Source organism: Oncorhynchus mykiss, chromosome 12, assembly GCF_013265735.2.
Source record: "Oncorhynchus mykiss isolate Arlee chromosome 12, USDA_OmykA_1.1, whole genome shotgun sequence".
Classification (NCBI taxonomy): domain Eukaryota; kingdom Metazoa; phylum Chordata; class Actinopteri; order Salmoniformes; family Salmonidae; genus Oncorhynchus; species Oncorhynchus mykiss.
In genome coordinates, this window is record NC_048576.1 from 43,725,263 (window position 1) to 43,736,598 (window position 11,336).

An 11,336-nucleotide genomic window follows, 5' to 3' on the forward strand; every position below is an offset into this window, starting at 1 on the left:
TACCACATTCAAAAAAAAATTGGTCAGGTATGAATGGACGCAGGACCTCAAAGACATCTTTACACTGGTCTAGCAGCTGGAAGTTTGTGGGAAGCTACAAGCAATATTGAACTTTGTCATGACAATATTGACCAAAATATGGCCCTTCCTAACATCTTCCCTTTTCCAAAGTAGTGTAAAGGACCCAAACATTTAGAAGTAAAGGTGGAAGGTCACCGTATATTTTATTTTGTCCTAAAGGCATTGTGACAAAGGCAGATGACAACTGAGAAAATACACATGTGAAATTTGACAGCTTAGTTGTGCTAACAGAAAATTACTGTTCCCTGTTGCGTAGCAAACAAAGTTGAAAAATATGTGATCCCCCAACCTTTATTCAAATTTCACTCCTTGACAAGTCACGAGACTCAGACACAAGAGGGTAGAACACATTTCAAACTTTGCTTGTTAGGGGGAGGTAGTTGCAGAAACAATGGAATGTTTAGTCGACTTCCTCAATGGTTGGTCCAGATGATCCACCACCTCCAGGAGCAGCACCACCAGCTCCAGGGAATCCGCCAGCCATGCCCTCAGGCATACCGCCGGGCATCCCACCAGCACCCTGGTACAGCTTGGTGATGATGGGGTTGCACACCTTCTCCAACTCCTTCTGGTGGTGCTCATACTCTTCCTTCTCAGCAGTCTGAGAAATGCAAAAAATTAGCAAAACATACGACTTGAAGATCTCAATATATTTCACTTAAGTCGCTCAGACATCCAAGGAAGGTATTGGGCCATCTTTGGTCTTTCGACCTCTGGTGGAAACTACGAATGGCAGGAGTAAACTTCATCACAGCAAGTGGTCCAAGACAGTACAAGTCACCCCAATTAAATTCTTACCTGGTTCTTGTCCAGCCACCCGATGACCTCGTTGCACTTCTCCAGAATCTTAGTCTTGTCCTCGTCACTGATTTTCCCCTGCAGTTTCTCATCCTCCACAGTAGACTTCATGTTGAAAGCGTAGGACTCTAGGGAGTTCTTAGAAGAGACCTTGTCACGCTGCACATCATCCTCACACTTGTACTTCTCAGCCTCCTGGACCATGCGCTCAATGTCCTCCTTGCTCAGGCGACCTAATGGAAAATAATCAAATCAACCAATGTTTGACCTAAACTACAATTAACTGTACTAGATTTGTCGCTCAGACATCCAAGGAAGGTATTGGGCCATCTTTGGTCTTTCGACCTCTGGTGGAAACTACGAATGGCAGGAGTAAACTTCATCACAGCGAAACTATTGGGGCCAGGGCTAGTAACCATAGCCCATTTTCCAGTGTTAAACTACAATGCCATCCAACATTACCCTTGTCATTTGTGATGGTGATCTTGTTCTCCTTCCCAGTGCTCTTGTCAGCAGCAGACACGTTCATGATGCCGTTAGCATCAATGTCAAATGTGACCTCAATCTGAGGAACACCGCGAGGTGCAGGGGGGATTCCAGTCAGCTCAAACTTGCCCAACAGGTTGTTGTCCTTGGTCATGGCCCTCTCACCCTCATACACCTGGAGGATACAGTCAATATTAGCAAAACATACATGTCTTCAAATGAGAAGTACATTTCACCAAAAGCCGCTCAAGACATCCAAGGACTTTTGGGCAATCTTTGGTCTTTCAACCGCTGGTGGAAACAACAAATTGCAGGAGTAAACGGCATCAGATAGTGGCCAAAGGAATGAGGAAACATTGCCCTGAAATTGACATTTCTTGCAGGCCCCCCTCACCTGAATGAGCACACCAGGCTGGTTGTCTGAGTAGGTGGTGAAGGTCTGAGTCTGCTTGGTTGGGATGGTGGTGTTACGTTTGATCAGGACGGTCATGACACCTCCAGCGGTCTCAATACCCAGGGAGAGGGGTGTGACGTCCAGCAAAAGCAGGTCCTGGACATTCTCAGACTTGTCACCTGAGAGTATGGCTGCCTGGACAGCTGAAAATGAGAATGGGAGGTTAGACACATGGAAAAACATTACTGTAGACGCACTGTGCCATTGTCGCTCAGACATCCAAGGAAGGTATTGGGCCATCTTTGGTCTTTCAACCTCTGGTGGAAACTACGAATGGCAGGATTAAACTTCATCACGGCGAAACTATTGATTTAAGGCTCATTATAGAAGCCCATTGGCCACAGAGCAAACAAGATTATCAGTGATTCACCTGCGCCATAGGCCACAGCTTCGTCGGGGTTGATGCTTTTGTTGAGCTCTTTGCCGTTGAAGAAATCTTGGAGCAGTTTCTGGATCTTGGGGATACGAGTGGAGCCTCCGACCAGGACGATGTCGTGTACCTGGGCTTTGTCCATCTTGGCGTCGCGGAGGGATTTCTCCACTGGGTCAAGGGTGCCACGGAAAAGGTCTGCATTGAGCTCCTCAAAGCGAGCCCTGGTGATGGAGGTGTAGAAGTCGATTCCCTCGTACAAAGAGTCGATCTCGATGCTGGCCTGGGTGCTGGAGGACAGGGTGCGCTTTGCCCTCTCACATGCGGTGCGGAGACGGCGAACAGCCCTCTTGTTGTCGCTGATGTCTTTCTTGTACTTGCGTTTGAACTCCGCGATGAAGTGGTTGACCATGCGGTTGTCAAAGTCTTCTCCACCCAGATGAGTGTCTCCAGCAGTGGACTTGACCTCAAAGATGCCATCCTCGATGGTCAAGATGGACACGTCAAAGGTGCCGCCACCCAGATCAAAGATAAGGACATTCCTTTCAGCACCGACCTGAAACAGAAGAAAACATTCAGTATTTGCAATGAGTACAAGCAAGCCCTGATCTATGACATGGTTAAATATTCGCTCAGACATCCAAGGAAGGTATTGGGCCATCTTTGGTCTTTCAACCTCTGGTGGAAACTACGAATGGCAGGAGTAAACTTCATCACAGCAAATAAGCGCTGCATTGCAGTCCTTTTCAACAGAAAAAATATCAAGTAATGGAGTTAACCTTCTTGTCCAGGCCGTAGGCAATGGCAGCAGCAGTTGGCTCATTGATGATACGCAGCACATTCAGCCCCGAGATGGTACCAGCATCTTTGGTTGCCTGGCGCTGGGAGTCATTGAAGTAGGCAGGTACGGTAACAACAGCATTGTTGACAGTCTAGGGAGAAAAAATGTACATGCATTTGAATAATCCAATAGACCAGTCATGGTAAACTAAAAACACCTTCCTGTTACAGAACCAGCCACACAATACTTACTTTCCCAAGGTAGGCCTCAGCAATCTCCTTCATCTTGACCAGAACCATAGATGAAATTTCTTCTGGGTAGAAGGACTTAGTCTCTCCTTTGTATTCAACTTGGAGCTTAGGCCGAGTAGAATCATTGATAACTTCAAAGGGCCAATGCTTCATGTCCGATTGAACAACTCCATCATCAAACCTGCGGCCAATCAGTCTCTTAGCATCTGCAACAAGACAGCCAGTTAGATTTAGCATTTTCTACAGCGATAGAGTCAAGTGAGTTAAATGGCGTATCACTCAGACATCCAAGGAAGGTATTGGGCCATCTTTGGTCTTTCAACCTCTGGTGGAAACTACGAATGGCAGGAATAAACTTCATCACAGTGAACAAGCATTGCCACAAAGTCAAAAATTATAAATAACAATCTACCTATTTTAGGAGACATTACCAGAATGTAAAAACGTACCGAATACTGTGTTGCAGGGGTTCATGGCAACCTGATTCTTGGCAGCATCACCGATGAGCCTCTCAGAGTCAGTGAAGGCAACGTAGCTTGGAGTGGTCCTGTTGCCTTGGTCGTTGGCAATGATTTCAACCTTGCCATGCTGGAACACACCCACGCAGGAGTAGGTGGTCCCGAGATCGATGCCGACTGCTGGTCCCTTAGACATGTTACCTGGACAATGAAGAACAGCATGGTGTTAGGTAACAAATGGACACTATGCAAGAATACAACAAACGCAGTAAAAATATCAGCAGTCACTAGAAGCCAATGTGGTCATCAAAATACATTGGTCATTTGTAAACATTAGTTACCCCTCTAGGCCCAACTGCACATTGTAGACTCAAGTACCATCCTAGGAATGTTCCAATGTGGGACAGGTCTTTGAAAACTGCTAAATTCGTGTTCACATTCACAATGGTATTCCTCAACCTAACCGAGTAAGATTGATGCGACATTGTATTGTCAAGTAGTATGGTAGAGTCCTGATTTTGTTTGATGGTCATTGGACATCTTCACCGAAAAAGCAAAACACCTCCACTCCCGTCATTGTTCCGAGACATGAAATCATTATACGAAGTCGAACCCTGTAGCTACATTGACATTGGTTGTCAGGGATAGTTCCAGATTTACATTTTGCCACCTCAGGCACTCCATAGTGCCATTTGCCTCAGGGGCAGGGATGAATGTAGATAAACAATTAGTCATTGTGGTTAATTACCACATGTTCTCAAATGTGTAGGAAATTGGCCCGTTGGAAGTTACAAACTACCTACTACATGGCACAGTTCAGGCTGGATCTGATTTCACCCAAGAAACGGCAGCGAGCGCACTGAGCTCACAGGGGAAAATATTCCTCAAATAATTGAACCAAAGTCAGTCAATTAGTGGTTTGAAATAATAAGTTACATTTAAAGCCACTAAGCATAAACCGCAGCCATTACCTGGTTGCCAAAACTGATATTTTCCCAAATACAGTTTATGCAACAGCTATAGGGTAGACCGGTCGCACCATCGAAACTACTGAATTTTTTTCCAAAGCCAAAAATACTTTCAGAAAATAGAAAGTAGAAGCAGAAAGAAGCTTGTGACCCGGAAGCATAGAAATGGCGCACCTATATCAGACCCTCCGCTTTTAAGACTTTCAATGAGAGCTCTATAACTCGCATGCGAATTACCGTCAGGTCGCCCAAAAAGTTAATTCAATTGATTTGATACCATTGACTAGAAAAACAATAAACTTCCCTTATTTTAAGTCCTTCGCTCAAAATAGTGATCGCTATAAAGAGATCTTAAGATATAACAGCCTATGAGAATAAGGTCAGCAAAACTAAAGTATCGACTAACCAATAAAACGGTTTAATTCAAGATAAGGTGCTCATGTCGACACCAACTTCAGCAACAGATAACGGTATGTACCGGTATTACACTTCAGAAAGAACTACGGACGTCCTTTTGTGCGTCACATCACGCGGGGTGCAGAGTCTCTAGAACGTTCTAGAACTAGGCCGAACACGAGGGTGGTCGCGCGCCATATCCTGGTATACCGCATACAACCGTTGTTACCTAGCGCAGTGACAAAACTGTTTGAAACTGTCGATCGAATGTCAATCAAATAATTATTAGCTGTGATATTAACCACGACATTAAAGGATGACCGATTAGTTAGCAAGCAAAGGCCAACCAAAAGCTAACTAGTTGCCCAACGTTAACAATTAAATGATATCAAATAGGATAGAACATGTAAATATATTGCAGTAATTCCGAGTTAAAGCTAGATCAGTTAGGTAAGTTTTACAAGGTTTAATTTGTCGACTAGGTGATATTAGTTAAAACTACAAGGCCAAGTAGTTAATTTACGTTAGCCAGCCTTGTCTTCCGGATATAAGAGGTACCTGCTTGTGGTCAGCAAAATAAATTACGGTGAACTAAAAAAAAAAGGCTTTCTTTATTACATTACTATTAAATTAAACTACTTCTTACTTACCGAATAAATTATTTGACCGAAGGTGATGCTGATGTTGATCGGAGTTGAACAATGGCGAAGCCTCCCTTTCTTCGCCTTGTGTGTTGTGAGAGAAAGAAGGAAGGATAAGTCTACCATTACTATATAAACGGCAAGGCAACCAATCATAGCTCAGGATTCAACTTGACATTCCAAAATACCAATAAAAACACAGGCTGTTGCTCCCTCCCACTTCCCATGAAGACGTCGGGTTGCGTTCGCACCGGATACACTTTTTATTTATTTATTTTTTTATTTAACCTTTATTTAACCTTTATTTAACCAGGTAGGTTAGTTGAGAACAAGTTCTCATTTGCAACTGCGACCTGGCCAAGATAAATCATAGCAGTTCGACATTTACAACAACACAGAGTTACACATGGAATAAACAAAACATACAGTCAATAATACAGTAGAAAAAGAATGCAGTGAGTGCAAATGAGGTAAGATAAGAGCGTTAAGGCAATAAATAGGCCATGGTGGCGAAGTAATTACAATAGAGCAATTAAACACTGGAATGTTAGATGTGCAGAAGATGAATGTGCAAGTAGAGATACTGAGGTGCAAAGGAGCAAGATAAATAAATAAATACAGTATGGGGATGAGGTAATGCAATCAGTCGATATATTCGACAACTATCATCAGAAATCATGCGATTTAAATCAGACCATGGGGCCCGTCTAATTCACAAGTGAGTCAGAAGGTTCAAATCAACGTTTCATATCGTGGTGTAGATGTACTGTATTGACAATGGCACAATAACGCGAGATCACATTTCCAGCATGGCCGACAACCAGACCTCCCTTGCCCGCCATAGGAAGCAAAATTGTAATTATTAAATTATAAGTGAGCATTGCATTTGCAGTTCTTAAATTATTTAAAACACATTTTTAAACTCTGAAACACTGAACAATCTTCGGCAACTCGTGGTCCAGGTGACTAGCTTTACTGACATTGCTAGCCCTTGGTTGCGTTGCTAGCCCTCGGGCGCGTTCCAGGATGCAGGTCGACAAGGATACGTTCCTTGCCAGGGAGGGGTTGCGTTGCTTGGCCGCAACCGCGTCGCAGGTCTGCATGGGTGCGTCCAGATGGTCTTCATGGCTTCAGAATTTCTGGATATATTATAACCGATATTTTACATAACAGATTAGCATAATTGGTTCAGATTATTTGATGATTTATTGGCCTCTACTTTTATTTTTTTACAAATCCCAAATCACTATTGCAGGGCTGACCAAATCTGATCCTGGAGAGCAACCATCCTGTAGGTTTTCGCTTCAAACCCAGCAGTAACTAACGTGATTCAACTTATCAACCAGTTAGTTAGGTGCGCTAGATAAGGGTCTGAACAAAAACCTACACTCCCATTCCAACCCAGAATTCCTTACTGGATTTCTATTGACTTCCAAGACAAGATTTGGAAGGATGGCCACACGAGGCTAGTGTTGAACATATCACCTAACCACATATTGGTGGTGTTTCTGCCTGATTATGTTGAAGACTTTGCGTTGCATAAACCAATGTTTGTGCGCCACGTCATCAAGTGTCGTGAAGTACATTCCTATATCATATGATGTTAGTTAGCTGATATGTTAAACACCTATCCAAGCTTTGCGTGATCTGGCAGGCATCTGCAATGTAGTCAGGCAGGAATGCCATCCATATGATATAGCAGAGCAGTATAGCAATCTATTGGTTCATGCAATACATTATCTGCAATTTGCAATTCATAATCCAAGATGGCGTAGCAGTCAGGCGTCTTTGTCCTGTCGTGTCCCTTGTATATATCGTTTTACATATTTTTTGTCGCATATCCTTTAAAATATTTTGCTAGACCTCATCATCTAAATACTCTCCTGTAACCCGCCTCACCCAATATGGCGTGGATCTGCTTTTTTTCCCTAAAGTATTTATATTTACTTCGGATCTGGAATCCCTCAACTGAAGCTAGCCAGCTAACTACCAGATATCAGTCAGCAAACCATTGCCAGCGGTCATCAGCTAACCTTCAGCTCGAAATGCTCTCGCCAGTTCGAACAACATGACTCTAACCAGAGCATAACGGACCTGTTATTTTTATCCCCGGATTCTACCACAAACTGAACATTTTCATCTGGATCTTCACAACTAGCTAACCACAATCCCGGATGACTAATCCTGGCTAGCATTTCCATCCCAGAGCAAGCACCAATTTAGCTTGAAGCTAGCCCGGCCAGGGCTCCTGTGCTACCACCGAAGCATACTCCAGGGCTACAATATCGTCCTGCTAGCTACCTAGAGCTACTTGGAACCTACTTGGAATAATTCCACGACTGGTCTATTGACGTCACCGCATGAAGAGGCAAAAACAGACTTACCCCCATTGCGATGTCCCCCCCCCCCCAAAGGCTAACTTTCTAGCCCCTGCTACAGTGCCTTGCGAAAGTATTCGGACCCCTTGAACTTTGCGACCTTTTGCCACATTTCAGGCTTCAAACATAAAGATATGAAACTGTATTTTTTTGTGAAGAATCAACAACAAGTGGGACACAATCATGAAGTGGAACGACATTTATTGGATATTTCAAACTTTTTAACAAATCAAAAACAGAAAAATTGGGCGTGCAAAATTATTCAGCCCCCTTAAGTTAATACTTTGTAGCGCCACCTTTTGCTGCGATTACAGCTGTAAGTCGCTTGGGGTATGTCTCTATCAGTTTTGCACATCGAGAGACTGACATTTTTCCCATTCCTCCTTGCAAAACAGCTCGAGCTCAGTGAGGTTGGATGGAGAGCATTTGTGAACAGCATTTTTCAGTTCTTTCCACAGATTCTCGATTGGATTCAGGTCTGGACTTTGACTTGGCCATTCTAACACCTGGATATGTTTATTTTTGAACCATTCCATTGTAGATTTTGCTTTATGTTTTGGATCATTGTCTTGTTGGAAGACAAATCTCCGTCCCAGTCTCAGGTCTTTTGCAGACTCCATCAGGTTTTCTTCCAGAATGGTCCTGTATTTGGCTCCATCCATCTTCCCATCAATTTTAACCATCTTCCCTGTCCCTGCTGAAGAAAAGCAGGCCCAAACCATGATGCTGCCACCACCATGTTTGACAGTGGGGATGGTGTGTTCAGCTGTGTTGCTTTTACGCCAAACATAACGTTTTGCATTGTTGCCAAAAAGTTCAATTTTGGTTTCATCTGACCAGAGCACCTTCTTCCACATGTTTGGTGTGTCTCCCAGGTGGCTTGTGGCAAACTTTAAATGACACTTTTTATGGATATCTTTAAGAAATGGCTTTCTTCTTGCCACTCTTCCATAAAGGCCAGATTTGTGCAATATACGACTGATTGTTGTCCTATGGACAGAGTCTCCCACCTCAGCTGTAGATCTCTGCAGTTCATCCAGAGTGATCATGGGCCTCTTGGCTGCATCTCTGATCAGTCTTCTCCTTGTATGAGCTGAAAGTTTAGAGGGACGGCCAGGTCTTGGTAGATTTGCAGTGGTCTGATACTCCTTCCATTTCAATATTATCGCTTGCACAGTGCTCCTTGGGATGTTTAAAGCTTGGGAAATCTTTTTGTATCCAAATCCGGCTTTAAACTTCTTCACAACAGTATCTCGGACCTGCCTGGTGTGTTCCTTGTTCTTCATGATGCTCTCTGCGCTTTTGACGGACTTCTGAGACTATCACAGTGCAGGTGCATTTATACGGAGACTTGATTACACACAGGTGGATTGTATTTATCATCATTAGTCATTTAGGTCAACATTGGATCATTCAGAGATCCTCACTGAACTTCTGGAGAGAGTTTGCTGCACTGAAAGTAAAGGAGCTGAATAATTTTGCACGCCCAATTTTTCAGTTTTTGATTTGTTAAAAAAGTTTGAAATATCCAATAAATGTCGTTCCACTTCATGATTGTGTCCCACTTGTTGTTGATTCTTCACAAAAAAATACAGTTTTATATCTTTATGTTTGAAGCCTGAAATGTGGGAAAAGGTTGCAAAGTTCAAGGGGGCCGAATACTTTCGCAAGGCACTGTAACTGCTAGCCCATGCTAACTGCTTGCTTGCTAACCCGGCCTGCTAACTGCTAGCTTGCCCTGTTTTACTAGCTGCTAGCTTGTTTAGCTCCGGCTTACTAACTGTTGGCGATTCAGACAGTTAGCAGGCTAACAAGCTGTGTCCCCAGCCAGCCCAACCACTCACTACGCATGCCTCTCTCTAATATCAATATGCCTTGTCCATTACTGTCCTGGTTAGTGATTACTTTCTTATTTCACTGTAACAAGACTCCCTAAATTGTATCAGCATATCGATTGCGCAACCAGGGCTGGAAAAACCTTGGATCATTGCTATTCTAACTTCTGCGACGCATATAAGGCCCTGCCCCACTCTCCTTTCGGAAAAGCTGACCACGACTCCATTTTGTTGATCCCTGCCTACAGACAGAAACTAAAACAAGAAGCTCCCGCACTGAGGTCTGTTCAACGCTGGTCCGACCAATCTGATTCCACACTCCAAGACTGCTTCCATCACGTGGACTGGGATATGTTTCGTATTGCGTCAGACAACAACATTGACGAATACTCTGATTCGGTGAGCGAATTCATTAGAACGTGCGTTGAAGATGTCGTTCCCATAGCAACGATTAAAACATTCCCAAACCAGAAACCGTGGATTGATGGCAGCATTCGCGTGAAACTGAAAGCGCGAACCACTGCTTTTAATCAGGGCAAGGTGACCGAAAACATGACCGAATACAAACAGTGTAACTATTCCCTCGCAAGGCAATCAAACAAGCTAAGCGTCAGTATAGAGACAAAGTAGAATCTCAATTCAACGGCTCAGACACAAGAGGTATGTGGCAGGGTCTACAGTCAATCACGGATTACAAAAAGAAAACCCGCCCCGTCACGGACCAGGATGTCTTGCTCCCAGGCAGACTAAATAACTTTTTTTGCCCGCTTTGAGGACAATTCAGTGCCACTGACACGGCCCGCAACTAAAACATGCAGACTTTCCTTCACTGCAGCCTACGTGAGGAAAACATTTAAACGTGTCAACCCTCGCAAGGCTGCAGGCCCAGACGGCATCCCCAGCCGCGCCCTCAGAGCATGCGCAGACCAGCTGGCTGGTGTGTTTACGGACATATTCAATCAATCCCTATCCCAGTCTGTTGTTCCCACATGCTTCAAGAGGGCCACCATTGTTCCTGTTCCCAAGAAAGCTAAGGTAACTGAGCTAAACGACTACCGCCCCTTAGCACTCACTTCCGTCATCATGAAGTGCTTTGAGAGACTAGTCAAGGACCATATCACCTCCACCCTACCTGACACCCTAGACCCACTCCAATTTGCTTACCGCCCAAATAGGTCCACAGACGATGCAATCTCAACCACACTGCACACTGCCCTAACCCATCTGGACAAGAGGAATACCTATGTGAGAATGCTGTTCATCGACTACAGCTCGGCATTTAACACCATAGTGCCCTCCAAGCTCGTCATCAAGCTCGAGACCCTGGGTCTCGACCCCGCCCTGTGCAACTGGGTACTGGACTTCCTGACGGGCCGCCCCCAGGTGGTGAGGGTAGGCAACAACATCTCCACCCCGCTGATCCTCAACACTGGGGCCCC

At 44.3% G+C, this 11,336-nt stretch overlaps 1 protein-coding gene and 4 non-coding genes across 5 annotated transcripts; all 5 read right to left on the minus strand.

Moving 5' to 3' along the window:
• Positions 1-205: 205 nt before the first annotated feature.
• On the minus strand, positions 206-5,764 carry hspa8 (heat shock protein 8). The gene is given in 9 exon segments (NM_001124232.1): positions 206-682; positions 880-1,112; positions 1,342-1,540; positions 1,760-1,962; positions 2,190-2,745; positions 2,969-3,121; positions 3,222-3,427; positions 3,671-3,880; positions 5,694-5,764. Coding segments are annotated over 8 exon segments (1,956 nt in total). The 5' UTR covers positions 3,876-3,880; positions 5,694-5,764; the 3' UTR covers positions 206-481.
• On the minus strand, positions 1,177-1,270 carry LOC118937902. Its single transcript, XR_005035311.1, has one exon. It is a non-coding gene; the product is annotated as a small nucleolar RNA SNORD14 (small nucleolar RNA).
• Positions 2,027-2,120, minus strand: LOC118937903. Its single transcript, XR_005035312.1, has one exon. It is a non-coding gene; the product is annotated as a small nucleolar RNA SNORD14 (small nucleolar RNA).
• On the minus strand, positions 2,818-2,911 carry LOC118937905. The gene has a single exon (XR_005035314.1). It is a non-coding gene; the product is annotated as a small nucleolar RNA SNORD14 (small nucleolar RNA).
• Positions 3,497-3,590, minus strand: LOC118937901. The gene has a single exon (XR_005035310.1). It is a non-coding gene; the product is annotated as a small nucleolar RNA SNORD14 (small nucleolar RNA).
• Positions 5,765-11,336: the final 5,572 nt, after the last annotated feature.